Source organism: Pseudorca crassidens, chromosome 19 (genome assembly GCF_039906515.1).
Source record: "Pseudorca crassidens isolate mPseCra1 chromosome 19, mPseCra1.hap1, whole genome shotgun sequence".
Taxonomy (NCBI): domain Eukaryota; kingdom Metazoa; phylum Chordata; class Mammalia; order Artiodactyla; family Delphinidae; genus Pseudorca; species Pseudorca crassidens.
Genome location: NC_090314.1, coordinates 31,160,337 through 31,181,844, shown reverse-complemented (window position 1 = coordinate 31,181,844; position 21,508 = coordinate 31,160,337). Strand labels below are relative to the sequence as shown.

General features: G+C 36.1%; 1 protein-coding gene across 8 annotated transcripts in view; it reads right to left on the bottom strand.

Annotated features, from left to right (window-relative positions):
- STXBP4 (syntaxin binding protein 4) overlaps nt 1-21,508 on the bottom strand; it is a 193,437-nt gene that overhangs the window by 53,999 nt on the left and 117,930 nt on the right. The window contains exon 17 of one of the 8 annotated variants that reach the window (XM_067715615.1): nt 13,860-21,268. The exons of the other annotated variants lie outside the window; for them this stretch is intronic. Within the exon in view, the coding sequence (XP_067571716.1) occupies nt 21,210-21,268 (59 nt within the window). The 3' untranslated portion in view covers nt 13,860-21,209. Of the gene's footprint in view, nt 1-13,859; nt 21,269-21,508 lie in introns of those variants that run through there. 8 annotated transcript variants of the gene reach the window in all.

Below are 21,508 nucleotides of genomic sequence, written 5' to 3'. Positions count from 1 at the left end.
GGTATCATATATATATGGATATTTTTTATTTTATACTTATATATTTTATTTTAAATCAAAACATATAAATATATATTCATCTGCCAATCTTTATTAGGCTAGAGGCTTTTCTTTGTTGATCAGTCCTCTGATTACGGTTCTGTGTTGTTTTTCTTGCAGAAACCACACCCAAAATGCAACAGCTATCATTTCCAGTTTCAGGTTCTTCAGAGTGGATTGAGAGTTAACAACAGTTATGAAACAACCCAAGAGCAGTAGAATCCTTCTAGACTTTTATAATTTCCCTCCAATCTTTTACAGGTGACTCTTTTACATCTAATCAATAGCATTATTAACTCACCTTTATTAAATCTCTCTAAAGTATTCAACTTAGTTTTTGTAAAATCAACTTTTTCTTTCCACTTTCACATTTCATCAAATTACAAAAATTGCAATTAATTTACAGTGGCAAGTACAACTAGCATTAATCGTTTTGGAAACAAACACAACCAACTCTGAGATACATTTTAACTGGCAGCAGTTTAAATTCATGGTAGTACTAGAGAGGGGCCTATTAAGATTGGTTAAGATAGTTTCTAAATTGGAGAAAGCAGTTCTGAAATATATATACACACATATATATAATATAAAATGAATATAAATATAATATATAAAAATATATATTGGTTCTATATTTAGAACTATATTATAGTTCTATAAAGTGGTTCTAAAATATATATAAAAGAAATATGGAATAATTATATACCAGGTACTATGTAATATAAAATAAATATATAAAAATTTAAAAAATATATTTAAATATTAATATAATATAAAAATTATATAAATTTTTATATAAAAATTTTAATAAAAATATATAAATATTTATATAACATAAAATATATTATATATATTAGTGACCATGGGGTCTTTTATAATTTGCTGAGAATAAGTTTTTAAAATTTATCTACCAGGACAATTATTTAAAAGCATTCAGTTTTCCTTGGTTTCCACAATACCACACACACCTAATTTTCCACCTAAATTTAGAAAATGAAAAAAGCCATCTAAATTTTTAAAAGATCATTCCTTTTTTGTCCAGCTTCTTCTTTCTCTACAGACCTCTAAATGTTCCTAGGGTTGAGTGTTGCATCCCCTTCTCTTCCCTACTAAGGAGAGAATGCTCTCTCCTCAGCTTGTTAGATAGTTGGCTCCTAGCCATTTTTCAAGTCTCAACTTAAATCTTACCACAGACCATTCTTGTCCTCTTCCAAATTTCCTCTATGAGGGCAGGAATCATATTGTTTCATTCATTCCTATCTACTATTAATATAGCAAAATGACTGACACATAGTTGGTCCTCAAAAATGTTTGCCGAATAAATAATACTTTATTCTTGTTCCTTAGAACACTTACCATAATTTGTACGTATATAATTAAACTTTAAAAACTATCCAGTTACCCCCTACCAAGTATATGCCCCAGGAAGGCCATGTCTGTTTTACTCTCCCTCTCAATATACAGTGTCTGACACATAGTGGGTACTCAGTCTGAATTTGTTGAAGAAAGGAAGGGAGGGGAGGAAGGAATAGAAGTGATGATATGATTGAGTGAGAGAACAGAGTCTAAAGGAGAATGCTTTAGAGTAATAGTCTGAGACTATGGTAAAAATTCAAACACAAGCTCAAAACATTCAATTAATCATTCAGTTGTTTTGCTCACATAAATGTAAATGTCTGTACCTTTGGAAACAGCTAGATGAGTCAGTGTTTCATTTGTAATACAGATGTTTGATGTCATTTAGATACAGTTGTAACTATCATTTTATTTTCTATTAGTGCAGCCAATTTGGATAGACCTATATTTCTTTAAGATGCATAATACTTAAAAGATTGCTGTGCTATTTAGTCAAGGCCAGAGTGTCGGGAAGCCTTGACCATGTGATGCACGTTCAGTGAAATAACCTGGAATTTGTCCAGTTTCTTAGCAGTAATGTTAAAGCATAATGGTTGCTATTTCACAACTAGTCTTTTTTATACTAATGGCTGAGCCAAGAGGAAAGGCTATACTATGGCTGAAATCTGCCAATATCACTTCACATATGACAGAACAGTATAGGTGTTTGTTTTCCAGAGTGTAAATACTCATTGAGAAATAATTAAATTATAATAGTAGATTGTAATAAGAAAAATTCTTTGAATAGATCAAAAAATATTTGTTTAGTACAATATTAAAAGAGTCACAGTTTCTGCCTACCAAGAATTCCAAGATTACATCAGACTTAGAAATAAGAAATTTCTTTATGCATAAAAAAAGCATATTATTAAAAAAATTAAGAGTGAATCTTTAAATATTTACCTCTTGAGAAATTTCTCTTTAGAAAGATTCTTAATTATACTTAGCTTATTAGCTCATCTGCATTATAATAGCACTTTGTACTTGTTTTTATTAATAAAAGGTTTTGATTAAAAAACCTTACACAGATAGTGCCTCTGCATAGCTGACTCATATTTTATTATTAGTGGAAGGTGCACAGAGAGGGAATACACTGGTTTTATACAGGAAATACTACAGAGATTTGAAATCTAGGTCACATAACAGAGCACTGCCAAAACAGAAGAGCACAAAGGCCAACATTTTTTCGTCTTCCACCCAAACAAAAAAAATAAACACCTTTAAACAAAAGTTAACAACTGCTTTGTAATTACATTTGGTTAACTTACATGATAATTAGATACAACCATAATTATCCTTTTTGACCTCTTCACAGTCTTAACATGTTACCTTCTTATTTAAGGAAGTTTATATTCAGTGTGTACTAAGAAGAACCACTAGACAGAAAGCCTGATAATAAAATTTGTACTTCTGTGAAATTTTTTATCTATAAATCTCAAAGCTGTTTTAAATACCAATTAAGTTTCTGTAGCATCGTTAGGCATTAGAGTTAAGATGGGGGAACTTGACTTGTCACGTGGTAAGTCAACAACTAAACAAAAAAGAGAGCACACTTGCTGCCCTGTGCATTCCAACAGACTGCTTGCCTTCACGGCTTTCTGAATGTGGTATTATGGTAAACGTATCTCTGTGTTGTGATTTAGGCACTAATGGCCTTTGGAAAGAATAGAAATACCACAAAATACTTTGGCTATAAAATATTTAAGCTATACTCTTAAATGCAAATATACTCCACAGTAATGTTTTGAGTGCATTTATAACGTCTTTGGGAAACAGCAATATCTCCTTTGAGCATTTAAAAAATATGTTTATAAATGTGTATGTTTCATTGAATTTTCTAGCTCTTGAGACATGAGAAAGTAGCTCAGATGTTTTAATTTAGATATAAACAATCGGGCTTCCCTGGTGGTGCAGTGGTTGAGAGTCTGCCTGCCAATGCAGGGGACACACGTTCGAGCCCCGGTCCGAGAAGATCCCACATGCTGCGGAGCAATTAAACCCGTGTGCCACAACTACTGAGCCTGTGCTCTAGAACCCGCGAGCCACAACTACTGAAGCCTGTGCACCTAGAGTCTGTGCTCCGCAACAAGAGAAGCCACCACAATGAGAATCCTGGGCACTGCAATGAAGAGTAGCCCCCGCTCACCGCAACTAGAGAAAGCCCATGTGCAGCAACGAAGACCCAATGCAGCCAAAAATAAAATAAATAAGATAAATAAATTAAAAACATATATATATAAACAATCAAACTAGGCATTATTTCCTGGAGTTTGTCTTTATTCCTATACTGGACTTCCAAGACTAAGGTAGGAAGCCTGAACTAAACCCTTCGTTAACAATTCATAAAAGGATTGAAGAAGTCTTAACTCTGTCATTTCCCACCATGGTTAAGCCCAGCACATGAATCACTTCTGATTAATCAAGTTTAGTTCAGATTTGACTCCTGAATTGTAAATTTAAAAAGTAATCCAGGGGCTTCCCTGGTGGCGCAGTGGTTGAGAGTCTGCCTGCCGATGCAGGGGACACGGGTTCGTGCCCCAGTCCGGGAAGATCCCACATGCCGCGGAGCGGCTAGGCCCATGAGCCATGGCTGCTGAGCCTGTGCGTCCCGAGCCTGTGCTCCACAACAGGAGAGGCCACAACAGTGAGAGGCCCGCATACCGCAAAAAAACAGAAAGTAAAACAAACAAACAGAAAGTAATCCAGGTGCTGGAAGATGATACCTTGCCATCCTAACAAATGTTCTCATTATTTAGGTCTGCTTCCCTTTGCAACTGCTTTAGAACTCTGAACTTCAGATTCACTGATGGCAGAACTCTGCTGATGAATTACTACTGTAAACTGTGATTGGGCTAGAGATACAAATATTCTAGTAAAAGCTTATTTTTAAATAATCGTGTCATTGCATTTCATTAAAGAGAAAACAAATAAACAATGGTTTCCACTCCAAAGAATAAAAAAGAGGGTACAGTTAAAAATTCAGAAAATATGTAAATAAAATTTGCTTTTCTATTTGGGAAGAAGTACATAATTAGTCCCTCTTTAAAAGAAAATTTCAAGACCATGAACTGAGGCAACACAAGTGGTCACACAAATGTGACCTTCCTCTTAGCCAACTCCTAACAAATGAAAACACACAAAGAACTAGGAAACTGACAGCTCTGCTGGATTAAGACCGTCCAAGCTTTTTGTTATCCAAATCTCTAGGAAGTCATATTACAAATTGATATATTTTTCTTATCTTTGGATTAGAAAAAAAGAGCTAGATGATTTAAGAACTATGTTTAATATATTGCATTTATATTTTTAAAAAGAGCCAATGTGTTTCCTAAGGAAGTCTTTGAAGGTTGATTTACTGCAAGATACTTAGAAAAACCTGCAGCAGTCTGTTTCCTTAAGTTAATGTCAATTCACCATCTTCTCAAGCAACAAAACAATAGCACTTTGCTGTTTATAAAAACTCTCCAACCCAAAGCACAGCGATGCACTTCACAGAACCTTGTCAGTACCTTATCAATAAAGACAGATCCACCTTTGGATAATAACCTACATTACAGTACTAGAACGGAGAAAAGAGGTTTCAGAAAAGAGTAAGGTTGATAAAAAACTTGCTCACAAAAAAAAGAATATTATAGATACTTCACCTATTTTTTTCTGAGCCCCTAAACAGGAGAGTAATTGAAAGGGTGCCAAAACACTCAAAAGCAAGGTTGGCTTTGGGAAATATAACTATAATTGTCATACGCAAATGACCCATTGAGTTTGATTGGGAGAACTCAGGGCTTACTTTTGTTTTCGATCATGAAGCCATGAGAGAGGTGTTGCAGCTTTTATGGCCATGTTCTTCTGCCTTGATGCTATTTGACCAATTATTTTAACCAAGAGGCTAACAAGGCGATTTTTCTTAATCTCCCCTTTCTTTAAAGATACTTGAAATCAATTATTCGAATCCTTTCCTTAAGTAAACAAAAGAAGAAACTGCTTTCCCTTGGGTTCTCTATTACTTAAATAGTTCACATTTAGCCTAGTCTTAGAAACGTTTCTGTCACAACAGTCTGCACATAATGCACACAGTTGTGATGTGGTGCCCTAGGGACATATTACTGTTAATGGCCCATCCAGTCATTTGATTATCATTGTATGGTTAATGGCTTCAGGATAATAACTCTGATACAGACAATCAAATGCTTTAATTAGTTTATTATCCTTTTTAATTTCAGAACAGAGTCAGGCCATGTTTGACTTTAATGTGGGGGCACAGTGCAGTGCAACTTTAAGGCCACTATAGACAAGTACAATCCTCAACAGGGTTCCTCAGTTTCTCATATTAGCTCAGAATCCAGGAGTAGAGGTGGCTCCCAACCTATATTATATTTGGAAACAATATTTGCATCTTAAAACCAATGAGAAAAGTAGAGAACATTAGGAAAATGATAACTAAAATAATGAAAGTGATGAAAAGTCTTGCAATTGAGTGCCAGTGGAGGAGGAAAATAGAACAAGTAAGTTTGGAAAGGTGGAAAGAGTATGGGATCAACTCTGTTTTATATGCCAGATATTAGGACAAATAAGTTTATGGAAGAATTATTTGTTCCTGCATTTTATAGATGAGGAGACTGCGGTGCAGAGTGGTTATGAAACTCATCAAGAGATGGGATTTGAACCCAGGCAATCTGATTCTCAAGCTCATGCTGTTGGCTACTATATTCCTCCTCCCATTATAGAAAAAAATAACACAAAAGTGTTAGAAGTTTTAAAAATCTGAAATAAAGGACTGAAAGTAATTAGGTCAAAATGCAAACAATGATTGTCTCTTGGTGGTGGAGTGTGAGCAATTTTCCCTGCTTATTCATTCTTTTCAGACCTTTTCAAAATAACAAAAATAAAGTTTAACCCATTTTTATGTCAGCAGATAATAAAATAAAAATATTGTTGGCTTAACTAACATTTTCCCTTTTATCTTAGCACTTCTCAATTTAAAAAACTATGCACACGCTTAATGACACTTTGTTGACAGCTATCAGAGCACACTGCATTCCTCACTAGAAAGTCACAGAAACCTGGGCACAGGCAGTAATTTGTTTAAATTAAGGAACTTCTACCATATGCTGTAAGATCCGTATAGATCCAGTTCAATTTCCTTTATCTTTTTTCCTTAATCCAATACTTTTTAAACTACTGAGTTACATAACTGATATTTATAAAATGACCAAGAGGTCCTTAGAGATGTTGAAATGCCTTATGAATCACAGAGGAAAGATTAAACTGACATTCAAGTCAGTGTTGGTGTAAAATGTATTCCTGCCCTCGCCAATCTACTGAAGCTTCTCTCTTAAAGGTCACAAATGCTTACAATCACAGCCAATCCATTTTTCACATGTTGTCCTCTTGTTATCAGCACTTAGAACTGCTTAACACTCCCTTTGTGAAATTCTCTTCTCCCTGAGCTCTTTTTTGTTAAGCTCCCCATAATCTCTTTATTCCTACTCCTGTCATCCTGACTGCTCCCCATCTGGCCCCTCTTCTTCTGAGCTGTCCCCAAAGGACTTTTCCTTCTTCTCCTGTTACACCCTTTCTCTGCCATCTTAGGGCTTCAACTATCAGAACTACATGAATTGCTCCCTAAACAACATCTCTAGTCGTGACCTCTCTCCCACCTCCCTCTTGATGTCTACCAGCATTTCTAACGTCTAATACAGAACTGGTCCTTCTGTCTTTCCTTCTGAGTTCCTTGTGACGTTTAACGGTTCTACCACCCTCCAATAATCCAGGCTTGAAAATTCGTGTTATTTTTACCTCACTTCCTTGTTTCTCTCTTCAGCTGATGTTTAGTCCTACACAGGCTACCTCTATGATCTTAGTTTTTTTACTTAACACATATTGAATAACAGCTGTAGTAATTTTTGGGGCTACAGTGGTGAACAACACAGTGAGGACCCTGCCTTCCTGAAGTTTATGTTCTGGGGGGGCAGACACAATTTCAGATGGCAATCTGTGCTATTAGAAAAACATGAGTAGAGGGATCATGAGTGATTGGTAGTGATGACTGGGCTAGTATTTTAGATAGAGTGGCCAGGAAAAGCGTCTTTCAAAAGAAGACATTATAGCATGGACCTGAATGAAATGAAGGAGTAAGTCTTGTGAAGATCTGAAGGAAAACGATTCTAGGAAGTTGGAAAAGCAAGTGCAAAGGCACTGGGGTGGAAATGAGTTTGGCATGTTTGAAGAATTATAAAAAGATCAATGTGACTGGTGTAGCATAAGCAGGGGAAGAGTAGTAGAGAACTAGTCAGGGTCAGAAATGAAGGACCTTTCAAGCCAGGGTAAGGAGCTTGGATCTTACTCTAAGTGTGATGGGAAGTGATCAGAGAGTTTTGACTTGGAGAGTGATGTAGCATGATTTATGTGTTAAAGACCACTAGACAACAGACTGTAGGGAGAAATAATATAGTGCTTGTTAAATTTAAAAAAATTAACCATGTTCTTAGGCATTACACATGACCCCTGAGCACTTATCAATTCATTTTTAAAAAAAGGTTTCAATTCTACAGGTATGTAATTTCCTAATTCATAAATAATGACATTATGAGTTGAAATAGTTTCATTTCCTTAGTTTAGATTAAAAAATTACCATGTTTTTGAAATGGACATTAAAAGCAATGGAGTATACATTTTTGCCCATTTTATACTTATAGGTTACATAAATGAAACTATAACAGGGCATTTGTCATCAGTAATGTCCAACAAAGCAATTAGGAATTAATTAATGAAAGTATTTATAAAGAATTCACAAATTGTTAGTAATGAGGTACAATGTATCATGCATTCAATGTACCAAACAGAAATGAATAATGTTAAAATTATGTTTCCACTGGAGGTCTACAAAGAAGGAAGCTGACAATAAAATGAATGAAAGATAAAGGCATTCCAATTATTGTCAGGTTATAAAAAGTTTGTACTTTTACGTGATGTGAAGATAGAAAATGGAGACATAACAAGTGAGTTCATTATGTCATTTGGAATCAGACAATTAAGCTTTTGGCATTTACCAACACTGACCAAGACTCATAAAACTAAACATGTCAAATATATCTCAATTAAAAAAAAACTAAACGCAACTCTGTAGACTGAGAAGGAAAAAAGAGAATTATAAAATTATCAGTATTCATGTTAGGTTTTATAGATTCCTTTTATGAACAAAAAGCAATTCGCTCATCTCTGTACTCTCAGCATTCATTCATTTACTTCCTTGTACACATATAAGTGTCACGATTGCCTTTTAATTCCCAAAAGTCTAAGAAGGAAAAGGACCATAGTAGGGAGGGATGACTTTCCTTCTTTCTCATTGGATTTATAGGTGAGGTAACTTAACAAGGAATTCATTCATCAGACAGTCACTGACCATCAACTTATGTGTCATGCACTGTGATAGGTAGTGGGAATGTGACATGTGAATGAGACATCACATGGGGAGGAGGAAGACCTGTTTCTCTCAGCTCATGCCACCACTTCTAACATAACAGCAGCTGTCTGCTTCTGGAGGCCCTTGTTTTAACTATGCTTGTAAAGGAGTATCCTTCAAATTCCCCCAACCTTCCTTTGACTGGATAGAAAAGAGTTAAAGAGGTGGCGGAGATAGAGAAGAGTCATCTCATGGGGAGTCTGAAGGTTGACTCAAAGCTCTAAAAATGTAATTTGTATCTTTAACTCTAATAGAAGGAATTTTTTTTATTCCAGGGAAAATTGTAGCCTTGCTGCTTTGAAGGTCATTTTCTCAACTAGGAAGGTAGAAGCAAATGGCAGTAGTTATGATATTCATTTTCTATTGCTGTGTAACAAACTACTGCACACTTGGCAGCTTAAAATAATACATATATATATTTTTAATCTCATGGTTTCTGTGGGTTGAGAGTCTGGGCAAGGCTTAGTTGAGTCCTCTGCTTAGTGTCTGGTAAGACTGTGGTCTCATCTGAGGCTCGACTGGGGAAGGTTTTGGTATTGTTAACAAAATTCAATTCCTTGTGGTTATAGGATCCAAGGCTTCAGTTTTCTGGCTGTCAGCCTGAGGCTACCCTCAGCTCCTTGCCATGTGGGTCTCCCAACATAGCAGTTCACTTCTTTGAAGCCAGGAAAGAGTGAGAGACTCCAGCAAAACGAGCACTAAAATCTTATGTAATGTTATCGTGTACATCCTGTCATCTTTGCTGAGTTCTACTGGTTACAAGTAAACCACAGGTCCTGCACATACTCCGGGGGGGGGGGGGTGGAATCACACAAGGGTACCAACACTGGGAAGTAGGGACCATGGAGACCACCAAAGAATCTGCCTAACACACTACTTAGACTTTTCCCCTCTCTATATTAACTTAACATACCAAATCTTCTTTCTCTTTGTTACTGCTTCAAATATAGCTTTTCTCATCTTTAATTAAAAAAAAAAAACAACTTAAGTTAATACTGGCTTTAACATTCCTGTCACTGTTCTGAAGAGTTTATGTTAGTTCTAGGTTGTTTCTTTGTCCAATATTTGTATACTTTTTAAACATCTAAGCTCATCAAAGAGTTCTGTGAAGTTTCCCTTGATTTATTTGTATATCACTACCTTTTCTTTCCTACTGAGACTATAAGTAATTGTGTACAGTACAGTTCTTCTTTTAGGATTTCTTACCCCACAAGCTACATTCCCATTGATGGTTTCTAAACATGAGAACAAATCCATTTTATCTAAATTTAAAACAAAACAAAGCAAGACAAAACTGCTTTCATGGAATCTGTGGTATATGTCCAAACATGTACAAACATAAACAATCACATCCTTTCCATATTCTTTTGGAAGAACTACAATTCCAGCAGATGTTACACAAAACAGTTGAAGTGCTTCAGTGTTACAACAGCTTGGCATGCACTAGTTAATGATTTACTTTGAGAAAGTATCATTCGTACTCTTTTTCTGCCTGGGCTGTTGAGGTCCACTCTTACAGATTTACTTTGGTTTCTTTCTTTTTCATCTCTAATGCTCTTTGTGGTGCATCACTCACAGTTCATGGCTTTCAATAGTATTACTCCCCATCTATCAGATTTGTTGCTTTGAAAAACAAGGTTGCAGCTGATGATGTGTGGTACCCCACCTAGGGTCTACATGTACAAGAGAGAAGAGGTGATTCCGCTGTTCCTCAAGTCTCACCTGCCTCATACCTCAGCCTCAGGGACATTCTCAGCGTTAGCAGAGCCAGCCTCTCTTCTCAGTGCCTGATACACAAGTATGCAACGAATATTTGTGGAAGGAACTGACTATTTGATATCTCTTTGCACATACAGGTGGATATTTCTGTATATTAGATTCATGCATATGAGTAGGCGTTTATTTCCATAATAGGTTCCTAGAAGTGAAACTGAAGGGTCAAAGAAAATGTACATTTTAGATTCCTAGAGACACAGATAGACCGTTCTCCAAAAGAGCTGAACTGACTAGCATCTATCAACATTGTGTGAGTGTGCTGGTTTCCTCATGTGCTCACTAACACTACAGACTGAGGGTCATTGTTAATAGATGGCCCTCTGGTGAATAAAAATGAAACCTCATTAGTTTAAGTTCACACCTAAGAAAATGATATTAAAACATATATGTTAAACATATACGTTAAATATATATATTAAATAGACATTAATCACAATGTTGAAATATTAATATTTCATGAACCTACTGTGTGCCAGGTACTGCTTTAGGCATTGCCTAAATTGTGCTGAACAAGACAGTCAAGATCCCTGTTCTCAGGGAGCTCATATTTTAATAGAAGAGACAGAAAATTAACAAGAAAATAAACAAAAAATAGATAGTGTACAGTCGTAAGGAGAGAATAAAATAGGGGAGTGAAATAGAGTATTTGGAGGGAGAGAGAAGGCCCAAATTAAACAGGTAGTTAGGAAAGGCCTTGCTGAGAAGCAGACAATGAGCTGAGGACTGAATGATACAATGAGCTGGACCTCTGTGTCCAGACTGCTCTCTTTGTTTTCCTCAAACGTACAAGGTACCTTCCTGCCTCAGGCCTTTGCACCTTTTGTCTGGAACATTCTTGCACCAGATATCTATGTGGCTTACTCCTCCCTCATATGGGTGAAATGCCTGTCAAAGTTGTGCAGAGAACTGATGCCTAGTTATACCCATCCATGGGCACTTTCAGTATTTCTATCATCTATAGAAGGTCGGCAAGGCCTCCCTCTCCACGGACAAGACAGTATGAAATATGAGAGTCCTCGAGGCTGCCAGTTAGATACAAATTTTCTTTATTATTTCAAACTTTATATCCATGAAAAAAAATTGAGTTGAAGCTGGGTTTCCTATTCAAATTTTTACTGCTATATTAAAGAGTAAAATGATACTTTGGAATTGTTTTCAGGGATTTTAGCACATCATTTTTATGTGTGCTCAGTGATTTAATAATGATAAATTATATAAATCTACATTAATAGAAACCTTTCTTCACCTTCCAAGGTTTCCAGCTTTCCAAAAAAAAGAGGGAGGAAGAGAATAGTTGATCATATCAGACTAGGTTGCGAGGACAAAACCCTTTTACATAATGACAATGAATGATGAAGATTATGACTATAATGAGATAAAATAATGATATATTATAATGATGATATGAGCCACTTTATAAACATTAACTTTAATCAGCTAGTTACTTCAGTTAACATTATCTTTAATCCTCATAACAACCCTATGAGTTGGTGATATCTCCATTTTTTTTTTGCGGTACGCGGGCCTCTCACCGCTGTGGCCTTTCCCGTTGCGGAGCACAGGCTCCGGACGCGCAGGCTCAGCGGCCATGGCTCACGGGCCCAGCCGCTCCGCGGCATGTGGGATCTTCCCAGACCGGGGCACGCCTGCATTGGCAGGCGGACTCTCAACCACTGCGCCACCAGGGAAGCCTTCTCCATTTTTATAGGTGAGGTAAATGAGACTCAAGAGAGCTTACATGAACCTCTTTTGGGGCTTTTGCACAAATCTATTAGGTGTTAGAGCTGGAATTTGAATCCAGCATATGGTCTTTTCACTATGCTATTCTGCCTCTATAATAGTAAAAGTGAATCTATCTTTTTGACAAAGATATTCATTTAGGGTGCAAACAACTACTTTTTATGTAAAAACTAAAGACAATTTCACAAATGTTACTTCATTTCATCCCGTAATGTAATAAGCTGTGATGCTCATTCTTTTCATTTTGTAAATGGAGCAAAAGTGCAGTTGAGGAAGTTACCTAAGGTTTAAAAAATCTTATCCAGGAATTAGGTTTTCTCACTCCCAATGCTGTATCTACTTTGACTTTAACTTTCATTAGCATTTGGGGGTTATTATAAAAGAAATGAGAAACATCAATAGTATTTATAGTCCCAAGATCTAATCATTTTAATGTAATTGGTAATCTTGGTTGGATGAGTTCAGAAGGTCATAAATTTGTGAAAAATATTATTAAAGATTTTAAAGTTTTTATTTAGGTACATTTATTATTCTCTCTTTATACAATGTTTTGTAAATGATTCCAAAGAGCTTTTCTTTATTTATTTACTTTAATTAATTTATTTTATTTTTCGCTGCACTGGGTCTTTGTTGCTGCACTTGGGCTCTTCTCTAGTTGAGGCGAGTGGGGGCTACTCTTTGCTGCGGTGCATGGGCCTCTCACTGTGGTGGCCTCCCCTGTTGGGGAGCACCGGATCTAGGTGTGCGAGCTGTAGAGTGAAGGCTCAGCAGTTGTGGCACACAGACCTAGTTGTTCTGCGGCATGTGGGATCTTCCCAGACCAGGGCTTGAACTTGCATCCCCTGCATTGGCAGGCGGATTCTTAACCACTGCACCACCAGGGAAGCCCAGAGAGCTTTTATTTTTTACTGTGAGGTTTCCATGGTGTTTAAAAATTTATTTTACTTAAGGATGCTTTAATTTTTAGAAGTAACAAATGCTCACTCTAAAAATAACAAAGAAAAAAACAATCAAACAATACAGAGGTTTCTAAAAAAAAAAAAAAAAAAAAAAAAATGATACTCTCCCAATCTGACCTCCTGAGAAAACAACTATATCACTGAGTCAGGTATCCACCTATACCTGATTGAAATTTATTAAAGCTTCCTGAACCAATGTAATCTGTTGCTTTATTCTGAATATTTGTAAGACATGAAAATTAGTCAATGATTCTAATTAAAATAAAAAATGAACTCTAAAACATATATATATATATATATATATATATTTTGCGGTACGCGGGCCTCTCACCGCTGTAGCCTCTCCCGTTGCGGAGCACAGGCTCCGGACACGCAGGCTCACCGGCCAGGGCTCAAGGCCCAGCCGCTCTGCGGCACGTGGGATCTTCCCGGACCGGGGCACGAACCCATGTCCCCTGCATCGGCAGGCGGACTCTCAACCACTGCGCCACCAGGGAAGCCCTAAAACATAATCTTATCTTTACATAGCACTTTATATTTTACAAAGTGCTTTTATACTAGTTCATTTAATCCTTGAAACTATCTTATGAAGATTGTATCCCCAGTTTAGAGACAGGAAACCAAGACTCCGAGAGGTTATCATATTTTATCATATCTAAGATAACAATGAATATAAGGCATCCTGCCATTTTAGATGCTCCCAAGGAAAAAAAAAAATTCTGCCAATTAATTGCGATATAATGACTTAACTATACCCCTGTGAGACTTACAGGACTTAATAGTAGAAGGCCTAGGTTAGGGTCCTGGCATTGTCCTTTCCAAGCATGTGACTTAAGTAAATTAAGTTCTCTGAGCCTTAATCTTTTCAAATCTTTTAAATTAGACATAATAATGCCTATCTCACAGGGTTGTGTGAGAACATATTGATGTAAAATGGTACTTTTAAACTGTAAAACTCATAAAATTTAAAAAATCTTCTATATATTTGGTATTATTATTTTAAAATATATTATTTGTAATAGTAATATTAATATTCTGTTGTTGAAGGCAGGGACTTCTGGATCTAAATTGATATTTTATCATATTAAATAATCATTAAAGCTGTAGCTGTACACAAGTGCTACTGCTGCTGTCTTTCTTGAGATGAGTTAATACTTTGTCCTCATATGAACTCTGGAGAACACCTATTCCATTAACCTAAAAGAACGCATTCAGTTTGAATGAGGACATTTTCAGGTCTTGAGGGAAAATATTTCTTTCTGCCACCATTTACATTTTGCTTGTCCAGTTATAGGATAGAAACATGAACTATACTTTAGACATCCTATTATTATAGTGAGTTCTAACTGTGCAAGGAATTAGTTTCATTTTTTGGGAGAGAGCAAATTCACTACACTTTACCATCTATGCCTCTGTAATTTCTGAAGCATTCCTTGTATTTTTTCTGCTTTTGTGTTGGAAATCATTTTATGTTATAGTCTGTTCACCATGTTAGTACTAAGGTATACAGCCTTTTACTTAATTAAATCCTAGATATTGTGCATTCTGCAACCCCCTTGACAACTATATTCCTGCTTTGTGTGAGAAATTAGGTCTTGCTTGTCTAGCCATGCCTTCATACCTTACGGCTGCTGGCAGTATATGTGATTAAAGTATATATCTGAAATACTGTCCTGTAAATGATCTTCTGTGAAAACACATACGATGTGGTAGCTCTGGGATTGACTCACCCTGGATATCTGTTTGTGTATACTAAATACTGGAAACGTGGTAGCTTCCTGATTTTTATGACTGACAAACTGTATTATGTTTGCTTCCTGTGTACCAGTAGAGAATAGCAGATGGTTACTACAGATTTGGTATTATTAAATCATTTCAACACTTCAATTCTCAGTAACTTGTTTAATGAAAAAGGCAAATACCCGACACTTAATTAATGTGCAGAAGGGGCAGTAGGGAAATATGAGGTAGTCTGAGATCCAAGATGATGACAGGCAATTGCTTTGTGCTTGTGGACTTTTGGTTACTCATTGACCCGATATGCAATGAATATCAAGTTTAAACATTAATACTGAATTTCAAGTGTTCCAAAAAATTATACATGCTGACCAACTTCTCTTTTTAAAAATGAACATCTGTTCCTTGCTACTCCAAACCTAGCCCATGCTACTACCATCTCCTATGTAAATCATGTAATAGCCAACTAGTCTTCCTGCTTTCTTCACTCTTCGCTACTCCTACAGTCCAGTTTCAAAAAACTGCCTGAATGATCTTTTAAAATGTAGACCAGATCGATCACGTTATTCCTTCTGCTTAAAACCATTAATGGCTTCTATAATACTCAAAATACAATCCAAACTCCTTCCTGTGGTGTTCAAAGCCCTATACGATCTGGCTGCTTTCTAAATCTCCACCCTTACCTCCTGCTACTCTCCTGCTTGCTCATATGTATCAGATACCCAGGCTTTTTTTCTGTCCCTCAAATATGTCAAGATCACTCCTATCTCAAGGCTTTTAGAGTTGGCCTAAAAAACTCTTTCCATATAGGTTTCCTCCTGGCTGGATCTTGGTTCAAATGTCACCTCTTCAAAAAAGGAGGAGTAGCATCCCCACTTACTCACATTCCCTTACACATCATCTGGCTTATTATACGCCTCACAGTCATCACTGTCTGGAATTGTCATGTACTTATTTGCTAACTTGTTTGTCCATCTCTGCCCTTACAATTTATTTAAGCAGCTTGATAGCAAGGATTTTGTTTATGCTGTTATCAAAGGGTCTACGTCAGGGTCTGGCACATTGTAGATACTCAATAAATAATTCATGAAAGAACGAAGTAATGAAACTAAGTGAATCTAAATGATTACCTTTTCTTAAGTGATATATTTTTCCCTCACTATTTTTTTTTTTGGAAATAAAATTGTGCCAGGAAAGAAATTACTTATTTTTCTTGAGGCTAATAATAATTTTCCCACTTAAAACAAAATTGAATAACTCAAGTATAGTTTATTTTCCAGAAACGACCCAAGATTAAATTTGATATATTTTCTTAATGGAACATTATAGCAGTAACTTACTTTCAATTTGCAACAATATAAGAGAATATGTGAGTTTGCCATTTTCCTTGAATGGTAAGACACCACAAATATTTACAGTGGTTATTATCTGGCTCTGAATAACCAAGTCACTAGAGAATAGGTCTGTCTAAAAAAACAGGTGAAACTGTCTCTTAAATGGCATCAGATCACATAACCTATTCCCTATGCGTGAAACATTTTCCCCAATTCTAGGAGAAGAAAGATATATAAATAATATGATTACTTTATGGGAAGTAAATACCATAATACCCATTCTAAATAGTAAAGCTGACTTCCAAAGATATATATATATATATATATATATATATATATATATATACACATACACACACACACACACGGCTATACACACATGGTATATATATATATATATACATGATAAATTCATGTTGGTTAATAAAAATATGCTTTGAAGGAAATAAGGAAGGCAAAGATGAGAGTCTGAGACCTCGAATAAGTACAATGAGAAGATGCTATATCAAGTGTGAGCTTTGGATCCAAAAGAAAAATTGTGAAGGCCTTTAAATATTGCAGTACTGCATTTCCCCTTTTTCTCAAAGAGCCTTTTTCCATCTGCCTAAATAACTTCTAATTAGCATCAGAATGTAAAGACAAAAAGCAGCTATTACTGACATTCTAATTTTAAAAGTTAAAATATTGCTAATTTCAGACAGGAATATCTAAATTGAGACAGGAGTCTTACATAGACAAATATGTGTAATCGGATGGTTGTTGCTTGGTAGGGGAAAAGTTCATCTTTATTTTCAATGGGTTGAGTAAAAGCTATATAATTATTCAACCAATATGTAACAGTTGAACATCCATACTTCTGCTTTTATAAGAAATGCCACAATGAAAATGCTTGTATATACATTTTTAAGCACATCACTGATTATTTTCTTTGCAAAAATACTAACAGGTGGGATTATCAGGTTAAAATATTTGACCATTAAAATTTTCTTTTAACTTTCAAAAACACTTTTCAAATAGACATTTTAAAAGCTCTTGATATATACTGCAAAACTGATTCCCAAGAATGTTGTGTCAAGTTATATTCCCACCTGTAGTGATGAGAACACTTATTTTCAAATTTAATTGGTGGCAGGCCCAGATGGCTCCTAAACTGAAGGGATTTTTATTTTTGTTTAATGCCTTATACGTGAGTAAGTTGAGAAAAGAAAGTGTATTTTATGCTGGAAGGTTCCTGCTCCTTGCTTCCTTCGCTCTGGCATCATTTGGGCCCTCGTGGGTGTTTGAACTTTTGCTCCAGCTGCTCACGTCGATCCTGTGTATCTCAGAAGCTGAAGACCCCAGTTATTATTATAGTTTTACCCTCTGTTTTTGGTGCAGGGAGGCGTTCCTTTCTCGGTTTTTATCTTTTGAACACACACAAAATTTTAAACGTCATTTCTAAGTGTAGGAACAGAATGGCATGAGATCACCCTACCATCTTGATCCTGAAGTCTATTCTGAATCTTGACAGCTATCTCCTATTTTCTTGAAAGTGGACTTTTTCATAATCATATATTTCTATGTATACATATATATCTATTTGTTTATAAGAGCTTGAATGAACTGTGTGTGTGTGTGTTAGATGTTTCTCTTTATACAAGCCTTGAATGTAGACAGCTCTCTACTCAGAATTGGTTTTTGACCCTTGCAAAAATATGTGGATCCCTGGCTGCCCTGACACTCAACCAAGTTGTTGATGAGGGTATGATCTAAAGCTCAGGCTGGAGGCTGGCCCATGTGCATTGCATTGCAAGTATAAGGACAATGCATCAGTCTGAGGGGAGTGAGTCGTGAGCCAGGACCAGAGGCGGCTGTGCAGAGCAATGTGGCCTGTGGTACAGAAGCTGCTGTGCCAGTTTCCCTTTATATTTATTTCTTTACATACATTTCTTGTATGCCCCAGTGTGTGTCAGGTCTAAAGTGTGTCTAGGCTGACTAAAGGACCAAGCCCCAGATGGCCTTCTGCTTGACACAGAAACTGTGTGGACCCTGAGGATTTCAACAAATGACACTGACTCACCAAAATAATAGAGTAAAAAGAGTCCATCTACCCCCTAGCCAGTCTTTGACTTTATTCATTACCCCTTCAAATTAGAATGCATTAAGGGGTGCCCTCCTGTCAGGGTTCCCTCCAGTTATTCCCATAATTGCTATTGTTGTTTAGCAGAGGACCTTCATACTTCTCTTCTATGTGGTCCTACCTGCCCTATGTTGAAAAGTTTTGGGGATTTGCCTGTAACTGCTAGTGCTTTTGAAGACTTCCCCCCTATTTTTATATTCCATTGATCATTTCCATGGGAAGGAAGGTAGAAGCCTGTGTTTACTCTGCCGATTTACCAGGGAGTCAATAAGTTCTCTTTTTATAAAAAACCTCCTATTGGATATCCAGCCAGATATTGTTTGTTTTTTTTTTTTTCAGATATTGTTTTAATATGCATTTTTTAAAAATAGAACTGCCTCTTCCTGCTTTCATTACAGAATTTTGTTAATCTAGATGTCAATCAAATGAAAATTACACTTTAAAACATGTAGTTATTTCAAATAAAGATGACACTAAAGCATTGCAATACTGACCATGTAAATATTGATGGAGATCAATATAAGGGCCTCCAGGGGTTCCAGTACTGATTGAAAATGCCTATTATGTCTACATACTGTTTCACTGAAGGTAATGTAACAGAGCAGATCTAAGTTTCCTTATAGTTAGCAATAAACAACTGAAAGATAAGCTGCTGATTCAGACATTTAACCGCAGTTTCCTGTGATGATTACATTCTAACTCAAAATCAATAATAGCAATAAATGTTATATATTAAGAAAAGGTCTCATCTATCACATTTTCAAATGTATCAAAGTTAAACAAAGCTTTAGAAAATAATTATATAATGCTTACCATAGAGAAAAAGTATTCTTTAAATTAATTACTATAGATAGTAATGTGGTACCAGCAGCAGTAACAGCCATTTATAGAACATCTTATACTTTAAGGTACTTTACATGTATCTCATTTAATCCTCCAATCCTGCCACTTCAGATATTATAATCTCTACCTTTTATATGAGGAAACAGGCCCAGAGGTTAAGTAATTTGCCTAATGAAGTTGGATGACCAATTGAGGTGCTCTCTGGGGGACCTCCAGGGAACATCAGAGATTCTGAGGCACATTGTTTATGTGGATTCAAAGTGCTGCTTGACTCTTGGCTGCCTATGTCATTCATATACTTCTCCACTGCTAGAGGTATTCTTGTGAGAGATGGATGGCCATGTTTGCAATGCTGTAGAAAGCATTCGTGTTCCCTGTAATTTTACATCAGGGGTTCTTAAGTTGGGATTCATAAACACTCTGAAAATGCATGAAAAAAATGTGCTTAATTGCATATTTCTGGGAAGAGGACTTTCACCAGATTTCCATGGAGTCCATGATCCAAAAATGGTTCACAATTGTCCTCTAGATATTCCTTAGTGACTGGTTTTAACCTATAAGACCTAAGAAATCTTAATTTCATTTCTGAGGAAATTCCATAGTATAACATCCTGGAGTATACTTAAATTAACAAGAAAGTGGAGGCAATTACCCAAATGAAAATTTCAAATTGAAACTTGAAATAATCGGATAGCCATGGCAAAGGAAATGAGGTGGAGGCTGTGGCTGAATTATCTACCACATGATAGCAATTTTCTCCTTTTCATTACAGATGGAAAAAGCTACTGCTTAAAGAGAAAGAAAAATGAGCTGAGCTTATCTGAATTATCACACTGAAAAAGATATGTCACATATAATTACAAAAGTGCTGGGAAATATGCAAACATTAGCAATTGTATTTCTAAATAGGAAGACAACTTAGAAACAATTTGCTAGTTTTAAGCAGTGGAGTGGGTATAATCTTATGACAGATAAAAAGTGAAGATGTAATTTTCCACTTTTCTTCCAAAGAAGTTCTGCTGAACTTCAAAAATTTTCTTTGAATAATCATGTTTGACAAATATAAAGGTTAATGCTAGCAAGGTAATTAAAATTAATGATTGCAATGTCCACTGGGCTATGTCTGTGCAGGTGTTTTCCTCCACTGTTCCCATCCTAGCTTAAAAATGTCTGATATATAAAATTCTGATCTTACACATAATACATTAGTAGTGGCTATTTTCATCCCTCCTAAAAAATAGGAGCAATGTGGCCTGTGGTGGTTACTGAGAACACGGAGGTTACTGAGAACACGGCTGACTCTGGGGGTGTCCAGTGGTTACTGAGAACACGGCTGTCTAAATAACTTCTAACTAGCATCAGAATGTAAAGACTAAAAGCAGCTATTACTGACATTCTAATTTTAAAAGTTAAAATATTGCTAATTTCAGACAGGAATATCTAAATTGAGACAGGAGTCTTACATAGACAAATATGTAAGGAGGTTACTGAGAACACGGCTGACTCTGGGGGTGTCCAGTGACAGATCATGCAGTCCCTTGAGAGAGGTATTCTCTTAGCTCTGAAGAGTAGGGAACTCGTTCAGCTGCTCTACAGCCCTTTAATTCGTTACCCTGCTGACTGCCCCAGGGTTTGTTCCTAGCTTTCCCTGCTTGTGATCTTGAGGGTTTTTCATGGTTCTACTTAACTCACTGTCTTTCACCTTTATTGTGTTCTGGGGTCTCTTGCACAGCTGGGCTGTATCTTCAATCTTATTCCATCTGTTGTATATTATTAAAAATTTCCTCAATGTTGAGTCCAACCTTCTAGGTTTCCAGTGCTGTTGTGGATTTATTTTTATATTTATTCTTCCATTTCAGAGAGACTTTAGATGGAAGTAGAGGTAAAAAAAAAAAAAAGGTCTTAATCAGCTATCTTCTGTTGGAAGCCATTTTGAGCACTTTAAATAAAGCAAGTATTCTCCCCCTACAATTGGTTGCATTAAGATTTTTATCGATAAGCTATCAATTTTACTGTAGGCAAACCAATGCATTTAACAAGATTAAACTATCAAACTTGAAATTTTCTTCTTTTGTTTTGCTAAATAAGTTATTTTTAAGCACAT